The following is a 20,114-nucleotide window of genomic DNA, read 5'->3' as shown; positions in this document are numbered from 1 at the left end:
GTAACCAATCATGGTTTTAAAGATTGCCCCTGGCAAGGGCTTGTCACGGAAATATTTCACTGCATTCTGATTTTAAATCTATTTTCAATGCTCTTGTCTTGCCTGAGGTTCAAAAAAACTGAAGATTCACAAGCTGACTTAAACATTGCGATTGTTACCTTGCATGTTAGGCTACAGTTTACATGTGTCGATGCTAAAAGTAATCTAATTGTGTGCTGTGGAGTTAGACATAGGCTGCATGTAAATAGTACAAGTTCAGTAATTTAAGTGGACCTTTTTAATATTTTAGCACAAAATGTTTTATTTATAAATTAACAACATATGGTCTTCTGTTTACTAGTGCCAGGATGCCTTTTGTAACTTAATGTTTCATATTTATTTATTCTCAATATTTGTTTGCCTTATTTTTGAGTGGAATGCCATGCTATTATAAGCCTTATTTTTGTACATTGGTTTTCACCTCTCCTTTTTAAAAATTTCTTTAAATATATTACACAATAAACTTTTTTTAAAAAAAATCTCAGTATTTGTGTGCACGAATATACACTTTCTTCCTCAACTGATTTCTGTGATGCTAAGGATCATTTTGGACAATGAAACCATGTAGACTTCACTTTTTAACTTTTAACACCTTCACATCTAGCTGCGAGACAGTGATCGGTAAAGGAACATTTTTTTAAAAAAAATCAAACACGTTAAATGGATTGCTTTTGCGCTTATTCTTTTTCTTTGGCTAGCAAAACACAGACATCTTTAGTTTCTGGAGTCAAACACTTTTAGGATTGCCCTACTAGTTCCATCAAGCAGCAAGGATCCCAGAAGGAAAAAAAGGACCCTAAGAAGTCTTAAGAATCAATTCCAACATTGCACCCGGTCACTTCGGGTTGACTATATAAGCTGTGTCCACCCCCAAGCTTTGGGTTTGTTGGACAAGCCACCTTCAGCTAAATTTGCATTGCAATGTCATGATTTATTTTAGCAGGAAGCTTCTAAAAAGCAGCCTTTCTTAATTTTAGCAGCTTTTCAGCCGGGTGGACTCCCAAACTCCCAGAATTCCCTCCCTAGTCAAACTTCCCAGCCAGGGAATTCTGGGAGCTGTCAAGTCCGCACAAGCTTGAAAGCTGACCAAGGTTGAGGAAAATTGCTTTCAAGATTTTGAGCCCCTGCGCGTAAGCCAACATAGCTTGGCCAAACCAACACAAGCCAAGATCAACATAAGCCCCGCCTATGGAAGCTCAAAACGCTTCCTACTAAAGTTCCAAGCGGAAGCTTTCGCCCCGCCCCTCGATAGCCCAAGGCAACCGGGCAAGCGCCCTTCTCCAACGTGGCCGCTCCGGCATCGGGCTGCGCTAAAGCGGGCGGGGAGTCACGTGAGGGAACCAAGATGGCTGCCTTTCCTTGGTGAGAATCGCGGCGGGGAGGGAGGGAAGAAAGGAAGAACCGGGAGGGATTCCACCCCCCTCCCTCAAATGAGGGAGTCTCGGTTTTCCCGCCCTTTTTTACCCCCCCCCCTCAGAGGGCACTAGGCCGCAGGCTTGGCTGGGGAGGGGGCGCTGGGGCTTGAAAGGGCGGCTCCCTCCCTGGTCTTCCTTAGAGGCGTCGGGATGACAACTCCCATCATCCTGCAGAAGAATGGATTTTATTTTCCCGTGGGGGGGTGGAATTGTGGGGGCTTGGCATAAAAAGCAGCCTTAAGACCCTCAAGAGAGGGTTGGGCAGGTAGAAATCCTCCAGTGGATCTTTTTCCTTGCGGGGGGCGGGAGGGAAATGAAGGACCTACCTGGGGAAAAAAGGGACAGGTCTTTAAAAGAGGTTTTTTAAAAAAAAAATATTTAAAAAGATTGATGTTGATGCTGCTATCTTTGCTTGACCAAGGGAAATTCCAGACCGAGGAAACGTTATAGAAACCCTACTTGAATAAAAAATAAAGTATAACTGTATAGCTGAATGTATTTTTAAAAGATGATTTGATTTTCCTATTGTCATGCAAATGTGAAAAGATTGTGCGGCAAGTGGGAATATGGGAATAATTAAATCATCAAAATAAATTACCTTGAAAGGGGAAAGTGTGATGAAAAGTTACATATTTGAAAAAATTCTAGACTTTTACACGTGCTGTCACATCCCTTAATTATGTCACAAAAGTAGGCTTCCAGAAGAAATATGTGAGTGCGGAAATATTGATGAAATGTCTTCTATTCCAGCAGTGATCAGGTCTTTACTTCCTAATTCAATTTATTACAGAGAAGTGTATATTTTTCAAATAGTGTGACAGGCTTCACAATGACAAACTGTCTTATAGCTGACCACATTGGTAGAATCCAGCCACTATGGTTTCTTCAATATACCAACATTAATCAAACATGTAGCTTACAGCAATGTGTCAGTCCAAAAGTTAGCTTCGGGGAGGAAATATTATTTTGCATACATTTCTTTCGGATGCCAGTTGGTGTCACTGGTGATTCATCTAGGACATAAATCTTCCTTCTCTTTTGTTAGTGGATGTTTACAAGTTGCAAAATATAGGTGTTGAACTAATGCCAATGATTTTTTCTTGCAACTTGCCTTGAACTTATGCTTATACATAAAATTTATTTTCATTGAATTATGGTAGATCTCAGGGTTTGGTCCTTCAGATGGTATTAGATTGGTCTTCCCATCATGGTTGTCCCATGCTGGTTACAGTGATTAGAATTTGGTGAGAGGAACAGCAAATAAATTTAATAAATAAATCTCTAAAAAACCACTTGTTGCCAGTCTGTGCATATGTATACACACACACACGTACACTTTTGTCTTTCAGGCATGCAAGAACACGAAACTATGGGCGTGAATTGGAATCATATAGACTGGAAGCTGTGTCTGTGGAATTTGGTGATTTCCATCCACTCAAACCCATTATGGTAGGTTTACCTAGTAATCTGCAGAAAACGTGACATTGTCATGTTTTTCTGCAAACCAACAGTGTCATTATCAAGTTTGATTAATAAAAGAGCAAGACCTTTTGGTTTGTCATATCTCCATAAAAAGGTCTGTCTGATACCATCAGCATGACTTCAAATTAGGAAAATTAAATTCTGCACTATTTGCAGTATACACTGGTGGTAAAATGTTTAGTTTTATAATAGCAGCATGTGGATTCTACTTTAATGCCTGATCTACTCTTTAAGTTTGTTCAGAATTAGGCTTTGTCTAGCATTGAATGTTCTCCGTTGTCTAAAGCATCTATTCGTAGCTCAGTGATGGCTCACAGAATTGAACATCTCAACCCAAAATAGGCAAGAACTGGTCTCTTACACAGGTTTGCCTGGTCTTGGAATAAGTGCCATTTTCGTTGGAATAAGGGTGAAAAGGATTCAGCTGCAAACTTCTTATATATGCTATTTTATTACTCAGGTTACTGAATCGAAGACAAAAAAATTGGGTCGTAAAGGGAGCACATCCTCTACATCATCTTCATCTTCTAGTTCAATGCTGGACCCACTCAGCAGCGTTCTGGATGGCACAGATCCTTTATCCTTGTTTGCAGCTACTGCCGATCCATTGTTGAGCATGACAACGGTAATGTCATTTCAGACCAGTTGGGTAAGGGGCTGGTGTTACTGCTGCCCCTGCATTCTGCAGATGTGCGTGTGTCCAAAATTTATGTTTTAAAGTTCCTTATAGTGAAGACTACAGTGGATAGGGTCACCTCACACTTATGGGCTCTTCCCCAATGTTGTAGTCGTCACTCAATTTTGGAGGGAGGGACAGAAGGGAGAAGTTATTTTGTTAATCATTTTTAAGCTTGTTCAGGGTCTGTTTTGGGAGTCTCCTGACTCAAAATGGAAAGACGTCATTTCCGGTTCTGGTATTGATGCTCTCAAAGCAGTTTAACGAGTCTTGCAGGGAGCTCTCCAAGGTGCTGAAGGCAAAGACTAGCCTTCATTTGTGCTTTTCTCCATAGGTAACCAATCTCTGTGCTTTTACCGGAGAGCTGACGGATTTGACTGCATTTAATTATGGGTTTTTAAATACACATTTCTGACAGTTCCATGCTTGTCGGTGGCTTTTATTCATTCTGGTAGTGGTGGTGTAACATTTAATTTTATCCTCAATTTAGAAAACAAAAGGCAGGTGTTTTAACGTAAAAGCACCATTGTTTATTTATGCAAAAATGTTATGCTGTTTTTTGTACTCCTTTGTAGGATAATGCCAGGAAGAAGCGTGATAAAGATGAGAGTTTGTCTGTGGGAAGTGACTTTGAACCTTGGTCCAGCAAACGGGGGGAAATCCTCTCACGCTACACAACAAATGAGAAACTGTCCATAGTGAGTCCACTTTTAATCTTGTGTAAACAATACAAAGGTGTCGGAAATGCAAGAAAAAAAATATAAAGAGGGAAAGCTAGTTATTATTGTATTGGCATCCCTCAGTCTCTGTATGCAAAGCTGCAGTGTCCTCTCCAGAGCACGAGGCCTGGGTAATTTAATATGGAGGATAAACTGTTACCCAAGCAGCAGATCCTCCCCTTTCCACGTCACTGAAATAGTCTAATGGAACGGCAGAGCCGATATGATTCGTTCCAGTTGCATTGCAGGGGTTACCAGAACGTGATTGTACACAGTCATGAACTGCTTCTGGGACTCCGGCTCCGAATTTTGCCTTGAGGTTGACCCCTGAAGCCTTTTCCAATAATAGATACAACCACAAGGCAGTGGAGGTTTGAAATCGGAGTTTCCCTTCTCCTAGAAGATGGTTCTACCATTTTATCTGCCATTGGGGCATAAAGCCCTCTACCACCTTCAAAATTGTTGGCCATCTTCTCCTGTAACCCTGGAAAGGGGCCCTTGTGAGGTGCTACCAGCCGAGCTAGCTGGATCAAGGTTTTTTAAGGAGGTATTACAGCACTCCTCCTCACTCCAGTTATTTTAAAAAAAAAAACATAACACATGGAGTCATACTGAAAATGAGCATTGGGCCATGTTTTTTGCTACTTTCTGGAATCTTTTGAACTGCAAATACTTTAAACCATAATTGGCTGGTTTTACAAAATATAATGATTGGATTCCTAGAACATACCAAGCCAGCCACTTTGTAGCTTTGCGTAATAGGGGACAATTCACAATGTGAATTTTGATAAGGACTGTTGGCCTTTGATTATGTAACAGAACTGGACAGTTGGGAATCGCTAATTGAAACTGAACATCTGTTTTCTTTGCAGAATTTATACATGGGATCTGAAAAAGGTAGGCGTTCACTTCTAAATACTGAACTTATTTAAAGTTTTGCATTTAAGTGTCAGCATTATTTTATTCTCTTTTCTATAAACCATGTTCCTTAATTGGAAAATTATTATAGACATGAAGGAACTTCTTCCTGAACCCTCTATTTTGATACATATGGAGTCTTCACACTTAAAAAATCCAGAAGTTAGGCAGCTATGTATTTGTTTTCCAAACAAAGGATTCCAAGGGCTTTTATAAACCAGAAATTTGGCTCACAAAGTCTAAAATACTGCCAATTACAACAGTTTGAAATGTATAGCAAAAAATATCTACTCTAACTCTGCCAGTAATTGTTTTCTTCAGGTATTGTTGGAATATAATGTATTCTTTAATTCAGTCCAAAATTATTTTAGAACCTCTTCCTTGGAAATTAAGTTCCTGAGGATTGTACCATTTAAAGCGTGTAATTACTTGCAGGAAAAGCCTCAACTCCTGGATCCACCGTTTCCGAGAAAGTGCGAACCAGACTAGAAGAATTGGATGATCTCGAAGAGGTGATCAAAAATTCATGTTTAAAGCAAAGAAATTTATGTCCTTTCTTTCAGGAGTCTCTAGGATTTTAATATAGTCTACATTCTGTTGTACCGCCTTATGAGGAAACTGACATGAGAGCTTTTGATCCCATAATTTGTAATAGATTTTTTTAAAATGCAGGTAGTCCTTGACTTACGACCACAACTGAGCCCAAAATCTCCATTGCTAAGCAAGTTAAGTGAGTTTTGTCCATTTTTCGACCTTCCTTGCAACAGTTGAATCACTGTAGTTCCTAAGTTAATAACACAGTTGTTAAGTGAATTTGGTTTCCCCCTTACTTTGCTTGTCAGAAGGTCGTAAAAGGAGATTATGTGACCTCGGGACATTGCAACTGTCATAAATAGGAGTCAGTTGCCAAGAGTCTGAATTTTGATCACATGACCATGGCGAGACTGCCAAAGTCGTGTGAAAAAGATCACTTTGTTCAGTGCTGTTGTAACTTTGAATGGTCACAAAACAAATGATTGTAAGTTGAGGACTACCTGTATGTTCTCCTAACATCATGAGACAGAAATGCTTGTTGGGGGAGAAAGGATGCTGTCTGGAATTCTTTAGGAATGAATAGCAGTGATAGCTGGTTTATACTATTCAGTACAGCAGTTCTGCATTTTCTGGGCTGTTCTCTCAAAGCGAGAGGAGAAAGCTGTTTTTTTTTTTAAAAAAACTCACCGTTTTGCACCCCACCTACTTCTCAGGGTTCCCAAAAAGAATTGCTAAACTTAACCCAGCAAGACTACACGAACCGGATCGAAGAACTCAACCAATCCTTGAAGGATGCGTGGGCCTCCGATCAGAAAGTCAAAGCCCTTAAGATTGTTATCCAGGTGAGCATAACACTGCCATAAGTGGCGTTGTACATTGATGAAGAAGGATGCTTTTAATGTTTTCAAAGGAGTTCATGGCTGTTTCTGGGTTTTCCTCAGGGGTGGGATTCTACCATTTCACACCTATTCACTAGAATTGGTTGTTAACATTCTAAGCAGTTCGGAGAACTGGTTGTTAGAAGAAATTACTGGCCTAATCCTGTAAGGAAGGCAGGAATGAAACATTCTGGTGTTGCTTACAGAAACTGCCTCTCTGTTGACCCTTATTACATTCTTGGCTAGACTTCCTGTCTCAGGAACGTCTCTGGAGTTTTTCCCCTCCTTTACTGGTACTTTGCTTGTGTGGAGTGACCATTCAAAGTTACAATGGCACTAAAAAAAGTGACTTGTGACCGTTTTTCACACTTACGACTGTTGCGGCATCCCCACAGTCATAAGAAACCAGGCGAGGAGATGTGTGCCTTGATGTGAGTGATATTGAGTTGGCCACGCCCAGCCAATAACATGACCACCAAGCCACGCCCACCAACTAAGCCACGCCCACAGAACCGGTTGTTTAAAAATTTGAATCCCGCCCCTGGTTTTCCTCCTTTTCTTTTTGAGTGGACCCGCTTGAGCAAGAAACTTGCGAGGGTGCCTAGCTCTGGTGCTTTTTGCATTTCTGCTTACAGGAAGGCCTCGAGTTACGAGCGTAACAGAGCTGCCCATTACAGTCGTAAGAGAGGAAATGGGTCAGTCACGTGACCAACCTGATTTTAACAGTCTTTTTGGCAACGATTGTTAAATGCCATAGTCGTTAAGTGGATCAAAATACCTAGTTAGGTAAAAGTATTTATACCTAAAGGGTTCATGGCAAGTGAGAATCCCCGGGCTGACCGGAAGGAAAAAGGAAAAGAAGAAGAAAGGATTCGACAGCAATTCTTAATACTTCCTGGTTACCACATTGATTACTTAACCTAGGAATCTCTGTGTTACCAATGGCTAAATGGCCTAGTTATCCAGCCATAGGTTTAATCACTCCAGTAACTGCTCATACATAATTTAATTTGGTTCACAATTTTACTATCACTTGTACTTTGGGTTTTTAAAATAATTCACTGTTCTACTATTTTATATTTTGCTATATAGAGGGGCACAATGGCTTAGAGGCTAAAGAACCTGAGCTTGTCAGCTGAAGAGCTGATAGCCTTGATTCAAGACTTGAGTGCATGCAATAGGGTAAGCTCCCATTTGTTGCCCTAATAGTTCCTGCTCCCCTAGCAGTTCGAAGGCATGCAGATGGGAATAGATTAATAGGTACCACTTCAGTGGGAAGGTAACGGGGTTCCATGCGCCTTTGGCATATAGCCATGCTTGGCCAAAGGACCATGGAAATTGTCTTTGAACAACGCTGGCTCTCTCAGCCAAGAAACAGAGATGAACACCGTGCCGGACATGACTGACAAGGAAAGCTTTTACTTTTATATACATTTTATACGGGGGTTCTTTTGGAGGATTTTTATGCACTCATGCTATATTTTGTTATGCCATAAGAAATACACACACATATACACACAAATCTCTGGAAAGAGCTATTCAGGGAGGCCCAGATGTTCTGTTATTCTTGTTCTCAGAGCATTCAGCACGACCGGCCTGTTGGGAGAGGTCCAGCCCAACTAATAACAGCCCTAATGGGTAGAAATAACAACCTCTTCCTATCGGTTTATTTTCTTTCTCCCTGGTTAATTTTTGTCTAGCTAAGTTGGTTGGGGAGGCTTCGAAAAAAAGAGATTTTCCCAGGGGTTCGCTGTCAAAAGTATTCGGTTGTGGAAGTCTGAGGAGTCTGGCCTCTCTGTTCTACCTTTCCTTCTCCCTGCTTTTATTGGGAATGTTTATCTTTTGCCGCTGGAATGACATCTGGAATATATTACAAATAATACAGTGGGGCTTAGCAACGGTTCCATTCCATCGCTGCTGGGTTAAGAAGGAATTTAGTGCTAAAGAAATCCATAAGGCAGCTGGAGGGTCGGCCAGGAAATAAATAAGAGAATGCCGTGGAGTTGGAGTGGGAATCTTTGAGGATAAACTCTGCCCTTCAAATGACAGGCTATCTTCCGGCTTCCTTTTAATCAACAAAATGACACTCTGTGTAATTACGCAACAGGTTGATTTTTGTTCCCCTTTTTTTCTCTCCTCCCAGTGCTCTAAACTTCTTTCAGATACAACCGTGATTCAGTTTTACCCCAGTAAATTTGTCTTAATAACAGACATTCTTGATACCTTTGGTGAGTATAGGCCCTTCCGTATTTTTGGTTTGTTTGTTTGTTTAAATAAAAGAAAAATATGAATGGTTTTCTGAAAATTAGATGAGCAAGAAATTCTGGAAGAGGAGATTGAAGAAGGAGGACCTTCTTAGTCTATAACAGCAAAAAAAAAAAAACAGCAACCAAAACTCCAGACTGATCCAGTAGCACCTTTTCCAACTAACTGATGTTATTAAAAGGCAATTCAGCTTGTGAATTGCAGCTTACAAAACCTTATGCCCTTAATAAAGTTCTGAAGAGAAGACAGGCGCTTCTCTCCAACAGAAGCAGGAGAACACTTTGGGTGAAATCTACCCCATCCTTTTTCCTCTACCAATCTTTATTTTTTGCAGTGGCTAGAACCTCTTAAGACTGAATGGTAGGCATTTCTGGATTTTCCCAAAAATGGCTTCAAGTTGAAGAATAACTATTTTCATATCTTGCAGTAAGCCAACTTTGACAGGTGCCTGCCAACTGCCATTGCAAACTGGCCTTCCAAGAAAGTAGAAATATTATTGGCTTCCTCTTTCTAAGTATGTTGGCTGCAGTGGCTGAGAAATTTTTACTGGATTATTTATACTTTTTGAAATTTATCACCCACATGGACCTCTTATAAGAGCGATTCCAACCATAGCTGTTTTAAGATGCGTGGACTACAACTCCCAGAATTCTCCAGCTAGGCTGGCTGGCTGGGATATTCTGGTTGAAGTCCAGATACCTTAAAATGACCCAGATTGGGAAACGCAGCCTTATAGACATTCTGTGTAAGTTACTGTGTAGAATAAATATTGAATAAGAATATGAATAAGAATAAAGGCCACCAACTTGTTTTAAAAGCAGTTTTTTTGGATAATAACACATTGGGGAGTTTTTGAGCGTCTATCTCTTTCATTCTTCAGTTTAATAAAACAGGTTTATTTCCTCTCTTAAATCTGGATTTGAGCAAGATATTGTGTGATGTGCCCGTTATCCCACTTGAGGGCAGCATGATGTAATGCCAAAAATGTATTTAGCAAACCCAAAAGCGCAACATGATTAGAATGAGAGGAGACAGAGAAAAAGAAGCCTTTATTTAGATTTATAACCCGTTCTCCTCTGACAGCAGGAGATGGAAGTGGCGTGAGTCTGCAAACAAAAAGATTTTAGAAAGGATATCCAGCAAATACCATTTATAGGAAAGCAGTTTTTCAGTGCGTTTCTTAAAATACTTGGATCGTTTAACATAATCGCCTCCGTTTTCTCCTGTGGGTTCTGAAGGAATAGATAGCATGAGGGTTAATTCATTTCAAAACAACTTTAGAGTAGAGATTTTACCAATAGAGGAAAAATTTGTGTAGCTCAGGGTTGAACTGTGGGGTCATTAGTGCTCTCTGAGCCTGGCTGTTTTCTTGCAGATGTTTCATGACCCAACTAGGTAACATCATCAGGGCTAGCATGTCTAAAGTAGCTGTCCTTTAATTTTATAATTTTAATCCATATACTTGATAACCAATCGTTCTTTTCCAGAACTTGCATCTAGAATTGCTGGGCAAAAGGTATTTACCATCTTACTGTTATCATTGCAGGAAAACTGGTGTTTGAACGGATCTTTTCTATGTGTGCTGATCATTGCACCCCATTGCCAGGTAGGTTGTTCCACAGCAAATGAGCTCATTAGCATCTTTGACTCCAGTGGATTCAGCTGGAGACAAACTGTTCAGAATTAGCAGTAGAAAAAAAAAATAAGATGCAACTGGGAAATATTTTTGAAAGTGTTCCAAAATGTCTCAGAAGTTTTAGCTTCCTAAAAGTTCATTCTAAGTCTTAAGGATGTTTCCAACAGTCTTGTGGCTGATACGGATCTCCCAATTGTAGTTCTATTGAATTATAAGAGAAAAAGGCTCAGCAAAATTTTGGGGAAGATCGCCTAGGGATTGTTGACCTCCGATTGCCTTATTGTGGCTTAGTAAGAACAAACACCGAGTAAGGAATTATTCCAAATTCCTTATTTGTTGTTTGTTCTCACTAACTAAAACACAATAAGGCAATCAGACGCAACAGTCCATATATGTTCTTCCCCAAAGGAATTGGAATAAGGAATTTGGGATAATTCCATTAAACATGTTGTATTTTCGAGGACAGCTCTCTGTGTAGAGAATCCAAACTCCCAAGTAGGACTGGAGAAGTTCCAGTTCCCTCCTGCCTTGGTACAACTCAAGGCATAAAACTACTGCCCCTTGTTTCCTCGACAGCAACTGTGAGTTGAGTTTGATTGGGTTGGGTTGAGTTGGGTTGGGTTGGGTTGGGTTGAGTTGTGTTGAGTTGTGTTGGGTTGGGCTGGGCTGGGCTGAGTTGAGTTGGGTTGGGCTGGGCTGGGCTGAGTTGAGTTGAGTTGAGAGAGACTGGCCCCAAGTCCCCCGTTGGCTTCCATACCTAATGGAGACTAGGACTTGCAGTCTCCCAGTTTCTAGTCTAGCACCTTAACCACTACACCAAACTCTCTCTCTCTAGAAGCGCAGGATAGTTTGAGATCCCCTTGTGATCTTTTGCTTCTGCTTATTGCTCCTGTTTGGGTAGTTTGAGGATACATGTTTACTTTGCCTGAAGCTCATTTAGGGTCAGCCAACAGTCCCCCCTCTTGCAGTCTTGCTGGAATGAGAAATCCCAGGTATGGCAAACACAGACAATTTCCTGGGCCAAGCTGTGCCTTGAGTGGTTGTCCGTGAGACGAGAACACACTCATTAATGCCCTGTGCTCATTCTTTCCGTTCAGATAAAAGAGAACAGATTCTGACTGAGCCCATACCATAGAGAAACCGGCCTGCAGCAGAAATAATTGGAAAGGACTCCGCTGTGCCCTTGATAACAAAAACCAAAGTTTTACGCCTAAAAGCCAATGCTCAGCGGAGCCGACGTCGCTTCTTAGCGGAGCGTTTAAAATTCCCCCACTTTTTTTTTTTTTTTTAAAAAATCATTAAAATGTTTATGCATTCTGAAATCGGTTCAGCTTCGCAGAAGGGCTAGAATTTCGTTTGCCTTCCTAATCTTTCTTGTTGCGTCCTCCGTCGAGTGGCTCCGGCTAAGGGCGTTTGTCCTTAACCAACTCGGCAGTTAATACATGCTTGAATGTCAGAATCTGGATCCCCATAGCGCTCCCATTATGTAAGAGTCCTCAGCTGCAAGGAGGGAAGGGGAGGGATTTTTTTGGGGGGGGAGAAGGGCGAAAAAGGGGAGAAGATGGCAGTCTCTCCCCCAATTTCTGCCTGGGCTCTGTGTTCTTGAAGAAGACGGCAGCGGAATAACAAACGGTGGCGTCTTGCAAGGGAGTGAAAGCATCTGCTGCTGTTCTTCTTGTTCTGTGCCAAAGAGGTGCTTGGAATACAGAAGGGATAAAAATCACCCTCGGCCGGGCCATCAATCCATTTGTTCCACTTTTGCCTTACAATAAACAAAGCTGGCCTTTTCCCTCCTACCGACCAAGGAAACAACATCTTGGTCCAGAGGACTTGATGGAATGAAATTGGGTCAGTCCAGAATCAGCTCAGATGTCTTGAAGCTGCCCAGTTAATACGACTTTCCCCTTAAAAGGCCAATCTTGTGGATCAGGACATTGAGGTAGAGCAGATCAGGAGAATCAATCCGTGGCTGTCTGTGGAGTTTCTCCGTCCTTCAGGTCACGGTTGTCCCCAAAGTGCTTTTTTTTTTCTTTCTCAAGAGGCAACTGGACTTTCTTTTTTTTTCTTGGAATACGTTTCGCTTCTCATCCAAGAGGCTTCTTCAACTCTGATCAGATGGTGGGGAACGGAAGAGTTTACGTTCCTTGCAAATCCGTTCATTCCCCACCATCCAGTCAGAGGTGAAGAAGCTTCTTGAATGAGAAGTGAAACGTCTTCCAAGGGAGTAAAAAACAAGGCAGTCCAGATGCCTCTTGAAAAAAAAGCACCTTTGGCACATTCCACAAGGGTGTTTAGAAGTGTTCTTTGTGATGTACGATCACGATGGTTGACTCATCCTTCCGCCCTTCTGAAGCAGGTAAAATGAGGAGCCAGATTGTTGGGGGCAATCTGCTGACTTTGTAAATCACTTAGAGAGGGCTGTAAAGCATTTTGAAGTGGTATATAAGTCTGAGTACTATTGCTGTTGCTATTAATTGCTATTTGATGGTATCTCACTGCTAAACGCTGAACTGCTATTAATCAAACCTTCACAAATACGAAATTGGAAATTGGCAAGAACCAACACAAACCAAAAAGTAGTGGAATCTCTAGCTTCAAAATTACAACAAATAATGACCTCTAAAATTAGCATTTTTAAGGATGCTTTATTTTTACACGCTTGAATGCTGTCTTCTGAGATATGTGTGATTACAATGCTGTATCTAATTTAATTGAGGGATAGTATAAGGAAGCGGATTCTTAATTAAGACTTCTAATTTTTTTTAAATTTTAACCAGATAATTTTACTACTGAAAGTGTGAATGATATCGCCAAAGAAACCTGCTTAAACTGGTTTTTCAAGATTGCGTCCATCCGAGAACTCATCCCAAGATTGTATCCTTATTGGAATAAGACTTTGATGAAAGAAATATTACCTGATTTATACTTGCAAACTATGTCATTTTAAAAATGTTTTAACTTACCTGCATCCCTAATTGCTGATAACAAGTAAACTTGTATATCAATCCTGGCAATATATTACCTACTTCTTTTGTTAGGTGTAATTTTATTCTGAATTTTTTTTTTCCCTGACTCTGTGCCAGTTATGTGGAGACATCAATATTGAAGTGCAACAAATTTCTTTCCAAAACGTAAGGCTTTATAGCATTTGATAATTCAATATAGATAATCCTCCAGTTATGGCTATAATTGAGCTCGAAATTAGAGTTATAAGTCATGGCGATCGTTAGGCAGATTTCATGCTTGATTTTATGACCTTTTTTTATGGTGGTCATTAAGCAAAGCTCTTATACACAATGGTTTATTTTTAATGTAAACTGGAAGTAAACACGTTTTCAGGGAAAAAACTGCATTAAAAAGTGCCAAGAGCTCAAAATGCAATGTTATGACTGGGGGTGGGGGGGTGTCTTTCAAAATTTCAAAATGAGGTCATAACTAGCTCTAGGGAGGTCCATCCTGACTTCAAATATGACTAGTCATAAGTCAAGGAACTACTTGTAAAGTTAGGTAAATGGGGTGCTTGTGGCATTGAAACACGGGGATTCTGGCCTGAGACTTCTCCATCATCTCTTTACGATTTCACTTTATGCTTTATGGTCTGTTTTATGTGGGACACTAAATATAGGAAAAGACATAGGTCTTGGATGCAAAGAGCTTTTTTTATTGATTGGTCCCTGAAATTTAGCACACCGATCGGTGAAGGCTCCTTGGGTCATAAATAGCAGACTTTAGGCTTTAGAGCATCAACTGTGGGATGAACGCTCTTAATAGAAAAATAGGTTTTTGGTGTATAATTTCTATAGAATGCTCTTTGGTTTGCTGTTGCACAGCTATAGTCTGGTTAACTGTGAAGCAGTGACTTTGAGAGTTTAAGGGCCACAAAAGCTTCGCAGTGTCTCTCAGCAAATGTCTGAATAATTTTGCAGCAGTGTACGTGTCAACTCATAAAATATTTCTCTGGTTTTTTTAAGAGTTGCCAACAGAAAGGGAGGTGGGGGAGCAGTGCAGCAGCTTGCAAAAACCGAAACTGCATTCCATAAATGTTTTCAAAGATAGTAACTAGGTGACTGAGGTTTTTGCCATGCAAAATTCTAACTGGAGGGCATGATTGATGATTTTTGGCTATGGATGTGTCCCATTGGAGAATATGAATTATGAAACACCCAGGGGGTGGAGGAAAACCAGGCTCAAGGGTGACAATGAATGACATGCCTCAGAGTCAGCTACACCCAGGTAGTGCCAGCATGTTAACTCCCAATAAATCTTGTTGAAGTTTTGGAAGTTTGGCTGGAGACTCATGATTTAAATGGGGTTAAGTGGCGGAATCCTGACAGTAGGCTTGTTTCCTGTAGTAAAAACTCTGCTAGCGTTAAAAGCTTAAAGGCCTTGTGAAATATTAGCAGGGTGGTGGGCTTTATGAATCTTGGGCTGTCCTCTTCTATCGACTGAGCAGGATTCCCATGGAGCCGTCCTTTTGTTCACACTGCATGGGGCAGAGTCTCTCCGCCGCCTCCTTTGGGAGGAACGCAGGATATTCTGTTAGATGCTAGGATTTATTGTTTTTGTTGCAATGGCTTTGGGACAACTAAGTTGCTTGACTATATTTTGAAGTCTCAGGTTAGTGGGTAATTATAGGCTGGTAGCAGCCAGGCCTTTGAGATGGTCAGAAGTGATATTGGTAGAAGAGAATATCTGTAGCTCGGAGTTGAAATGTGGGGGTCCTTCATTCTCTCTGAGATTGGTTGGGGTTTTTTTGTAGACGTTTCATTACCCAACCAGGGAACTTCGTCAGACCTAAAAGGTGTTCTGATGTTAGAATAGAACTGATGATGTTACTTAGTTAAGTAATGAAATACCTGCGAGAAACAGCCAAGCTCAGAGAGCACCAAGGACTCCGTGGTCAGAAGTGAACCTGATTTTCAGGGATGAATCTCAAATTAACGTTTTTTTAGGGGAATTTCGGAATGCCTCCCCCGACTGACTTCCATGATCCGAGGAATTGGTGATCCTTTGGTGGCTGTCTACGCTAGAGCATATCTCTGCAGGGTAAGATTTTTTTAAAAAACTAATTTTTTTCCTTACCAATCTTGGTTAAAAGCCAGTGGTGGCGCAGTGGTTAGAATGCAGTGCTGCAGGCTATTTCTGCGGATTGCTGGCTGCCTGCAGTGTGGCAGTTCGAATCTCACCAGGCTCCAAGTTGACTCAGCCTTCCATCCTTCCGATAGCGGTAAAATGAGGAGCCAGATTGTTGGAGGCAAGAGGCTGACTCTATAAACCGCTGAGAGAGGGCTGGAAAGCACTGTGAAGTGATATATAAGTCTAAGTGATAGTGCTATTTATGGAACAATAGAAAAGGAATGATTGAATTATACTGAAATAATTATCGATTGAATTGAGTCCATGAACCATCATTTTAAATTTTTCTTCTTTTAGCCAAAAAATAAAATAAAAAATCCATAACGGAGTGTCCAACCTTGGCAACTTTCAGACCTGTGGACTTCAACTCCCAGAATTCACCAGTCAGGGAGTTGAAGTCCACAAGTCTTAAAGTTGTCAAGGTTGAACACTTACTTTAAAGGTTTCTAGTCTTTTTTTAAATGCTCATTCTGACTGTTTTATGATCCATTCCTCCATTATCTGAATACTTTTCCATCTTTGTGCATGTAGTAATCTTCCTGCCTTTATCCTATCAAAATAAATCTTCCTTGATACGCTGACCCCTTTTTATTCAAGCCTTTGAAGAAATATAAAACGCGCAGAACTCTTATTAAGAAAAAGCAGAGAAGAGATTTCATTCCTTTGGTTCCTCAAACAGGTTGGGATGGAAGTAGCCCCTCACCTGAAGGACAACCTGAACAAGAACTTTTTCGACTTCCTTCTAACCTTTAAGCAAGTAAGTAAATGGCCTGTCCTTATCACAGCAGAATCCGCACCTGGATCCTTTCCTCGATGAGGTTCTTTCCTGCTCCCTAGATCAGACGGAAAAGAGTTGTAGCTGTTGACAGGATAGAGAACCTTGGAAGTAGAAAAGCTAGCCTGTCTGTTCTAAATCACTGAATGCTCATCCGTATGGTAGGTCTTGGTTTATAGGTAGTCCTCGACTTATAGCCATTCATTTAGTGACTGTTTGAAGAGCACAGTAAAAATAATTTATGACCAGATCTTGCACCTATGATCTTTGCAGCATCCCCACAATCATAGGACCAAAATTCAGGCACTTGTATATATTTATGACAGTTGCGGCATCCTGGTTGCCATTTGCGATCTTCCCTAGCTGGATTTGCTTAATGACTGCATGATTCACTTGGCAAAAAAGAAAGAGGTCATCAAATCAGACATGACCCTTTTAACAGCTGCCTTGCTTAGCAGCGATCCTGGTTGTGGTTGCAAGTTAAAAATGACCTGTACTTTCCATCTGGTGCCGACTTAAAAGAGTCTTTGCCAAGGTGTCTACCAATTGGACGTGTGAATTCCAATCCACAACAATACGTGGCTTGTTCAAATTTGTCTGTGGAGAACCGAAGTTAGAACTGTGGAAGCTTCTTGGATGAGAAGCAAAACGTTTTCCAAGATTAAAAAAAAAAAACCCCAATGAAAATCCAGTTGCCTTTTGAGGGAAGCACTTTTGGGCTTGTTCAAATTGCTTTCCACCCTGGAGCTCTTGCCTGGAAGCAGGACAGGTGAGAGAAGCAGATGTCAGTTTTGCTCATCTTCACGTTCATTTTCTTCAGCATAAGCGGATCGGCCCCATTGAGAATTCTCCCATTTCTATGACTTTGGATGCTTTGGCCTCCAATCATTTTTTCCACCCAGAGTTTTCCTTGAGGTCAGCAATGCCATGTTTTGGTTTTACGGTGAATCCTTCCTTTTTTTCCCACCACTTGGACTTTTTGGTGACTATTTGCTTTGGATGTTCTCCACAGGTTCATGGGGATACAGTCCAGAACCAGCTGGTGGCCCAGGGCGTGGAGATCCCGTCGTATCTAACACTTTATTCTCCGGCCATTGATTGGATTCTACAATGCATTGCTTACCGAGCTGCAGAGGTAAAAAAAAAAAGTTTTGAAGGTTACTCAAGTTTGGTATAATGGAGAATGTCCATCTGATTGCATCCAAGGTTTTCATTAGACAGGTTGGGAATGAAGAGAGGCACTATCCTATGGTAGAATCTCTCTTGGCCAGGGCATACTTTGATCTAGTGGTTAAGACACCAGGCTAGAAACCAGGAGACTGTGAGTTCTAGTCCCGCCTTAGTTGTTCCAAAAGTTAAGTTGCCTCTTGAAAAAGCACTTTTTGGACAAGCATGACGTGAATGACTGTGAATCTCCATAGACATAGTCCCACCTTAGGCACGGAAACTAGCTGGGTGACTTTCAGCCAATCACTAGGAGACTGTGAGTTCTAGTCTTTCCTTGGGCATGAAAGCCAACAGAGTAACTTTCAGCCAGTCCCCAGGAGATGGGGAGTTCTAGTCGTGCCTTAGGCACGAAAACCAGCTGGGTAACTTTTTGCCAATCACTAGGAGACTGTGAGTTCTAGTCTTTCCTTAGGCATGAAAGCCAGTTGGGTAACTTTTTGCCAATCACTAGGAGACTGTGAGTTCTAGTCCTTCCTTAGGCATGAAAGCCAGCTGGATAACTTTGAGCCAGGCCCTCACTCTCAGCCCAACCCACTCACAGGATTGTTGTTGTGGGGAAAATAGGAGGTCTGTTGGATCTCCCTTATTTGTAAAAATAATAAAGGTGAGTTCTAAACATATAAATAAAATCATAAGCCCATCATCATTCTTCCTCCCATGTGTTCAGCTTGCTGTCTGGGGAAATTCTAGGAGTTGAAAGTCCACAGATCTTTTAAAAAAAGCCGAGAAACACTCGCTCGACTGCTAATATTCAGCAGAAGAAGAGTTAATTTGGGACTGGCGCTAGGAACTGACTTAACGTTTTTCTCAAGGCTGGCCTTACTTTACAGCTGAAGAGTTCCCTAACCCAGCTCAGACTGTGTTATGTCGTAGGGTTTCTTTTAAATCTGATAAAATAAATACAAACATGGCAACCCCAGGAACCTCGGAGAGGCATTTGAGACCATTTGAATGCAGAGGCTCCTCCACACCCCCTGAGCATAATGTACCCTTCTAGTTTCTACAGCCCAGCTTGTCTCTTGGCACAGAGCAAAAGAACTTGTTATCCTACTTTGGAATCCTCCTGGGTGCCATTGTTCACACTCCTTTTTCACTTTTGTCATACTGATGACACTTCCTTTTATTTTTAAACTCCAGTCGGCTTGACATGATTGCTCCTTTAAGATGATCTGAAGCAAGATGTCGGATTTCTAATGAGACACTTCAGTGTGCCAACTTTTGCTTTTTAAAAAATAAAATAAAATAAAAAACACTCCTGGAAACGCAAGCATGTGGAAATACAAAATCTTACACAAGCTGAGGTTTTAGCCTCGGTTTTCCAGGCATCTTAAAACAATAACAACAACAGACGCTTCGCCAGAAATAAGTTTTGTTCCTCCTCTTGTAAATGCAAAAATGCCCAGTGCAGATGATTGATTCGTTTAATGACCACAGGGGTTTGTTTCAGGTCCGTGGGGATTCGCTTAATCACCATTAATTCCAAAAATGCCCATTACAGACAACTGATCTGCTTAATGACCATGGATTTGCTTAACAGCCAGGGTATGATTTTCGTAACGACTGCCGTGAAAATATTATAAAGTTGGGTCAGTCCAATTAATAACTGGAAAAACTTAGCAACTGTAATTCAGAGCTCAATTGTGGTCGTAAGTTGAGGAGCACCTGCACCGGGTGTTTACGGTTTCCCTTTATTGTTTGTTATTTTTCTGTTTTTTTCTTTCATAGACCTTGTTGACCGAGATGATGGAGAGATGCAGGAAGTTAGGCAACAAGTAAGCTTTAAGTTGTTTTTTTAAAACTCTCCTTTCCTTCTTGGCATACAGGTAAAAGAAGTATCGTTGTCAACTCTGACTGGCAGCTGATGAGATGTTTTGAATTGGAGACTTCTTGTCCATTAAGCATACACTGATCAGACACTTATTTCCTTTATCCTCACTTTGGCACTTCTATTCTACGCCATAGAATAGAATAGAATAGAATAGAATAGAATAGAATAGAATAGAATAGAATAGAATAGAATAGAATAGAATAGAATAGAATAGGAATGGAATACTTTATTGGCCAAGTGTGATTGGACACACAAGGAATTTGTCTTGATATATATTTGCAAGAAGTCCTCAACTTACAACAGTTTGTTTAGCGATAGATCAAGGTTACAATTGCACTGAAAGAAGTGACTTATGACCGTTTTCACAGCTACAACCTTTCCAGCATTCCCACCATCACGTGAACAAAATTCGGATGCTAGGCAGCTGACTTCTATTTGTGACCGTTGCTGCATCCCTGTGTCATCTGATTCCCTTTTGTGACCTTCTGACAAGCAAAGTCAGTGGGGAAAACCAGATTCATTTAACAACCGCGTTGCTAACTTAGCAACTGTAGTGATTCACTTAGCAACAGAGGCAAGAAAAAAA

General features: G+C 40.9%; 1 protein-coding gene across 3 annotated transcripts in view; it reads left to right on the top strand.

Moving 5' to 3' along the window:
- Nucleotides 1–1,274: 1,274 nt before the first annotated feature.
- VPS35L (VPS35 endosomal protein sorting factor like) overlaps nt 1,275–20,114 on the top strand; it is a 44,739-nt gene continuing 25,899 nt past the window's right edge. Inside the window, exons 1-15 of one of the 3 annotated variants that reach the window (XM_026704263.2) lie at nt 1,275–1,401; nt 2,804–2,903; nt 3,397–3,561; nt 4,188–4,310; nt 5,204–5,228; nt 5,685–5,761; nt 6,497–6,625; nt 8,805–8,889; nt 10,473–10,532; nt 13,340–13,436; nt 13,646–13,693; nt 15,515–15,608; nt 16,378–16,455; nt 17,486–17,608; nt 19,426–19,472. In XM_026704263.2, the coding sequence (XP_026560048.1) occupies nt 1,385–1,401; nt 2,804–2,903; nt 3,397–3,561; nt 4,188–4,310; nt 5,204–5,228; nt 5,685–5,761; nt 6,497–6,625; nt 8,805–8,889; nt 10,473–10,532; nt 13,340–13,436; nt 13,646–13,693; nt 15,515–15,608; nt 16,378–16,455; nt 17,486–17,608; nt 19,426–19,472 (1,268 nt within the window). In that variant the 5' untranslated portion in view covers nt 1,275–1,384. Of the gene's footprint in view, nt 1,720–2,803; nt 2,904–3,396; nt 3,562–4,187; nt 4,311–5,203; nt 5,229–5,684; nt 5,762–6,496; nt 6,626–8,804; nt 8,890–10,472; nt 10,533–13,339; nt 13,437–13,645; nt 13,694–15,514; nt 15,609–16,377; nt 16,456–17,485; nt 17,609–19,425; nt 19,473–20,114 lie in introns of all 3 variants that reach the window. The other 2 variants (XM_087942070.1, XM_087942071.1) reach the window with 2 other exon arrangements.

This window comes from Pseudonaja textilis, chromosome 14 (genome assembly GCF_049901715.1).
Source record: "Pseudonaja textilis isolate UNSWEBS1 chromosome 14, rPseTex1.2, whole genome shotgun sequence".
In the NCBI taxonomy this organism is placed as follows: Eukaryota; Metazoa; Chordata; class Lepidosauria; order Squamata; family Elapidae; genus Pseudonaja; species Pseudonaja textilis.
This window is presented reverse-complemented; position numbering and strand designations above follow the sequence as displayed.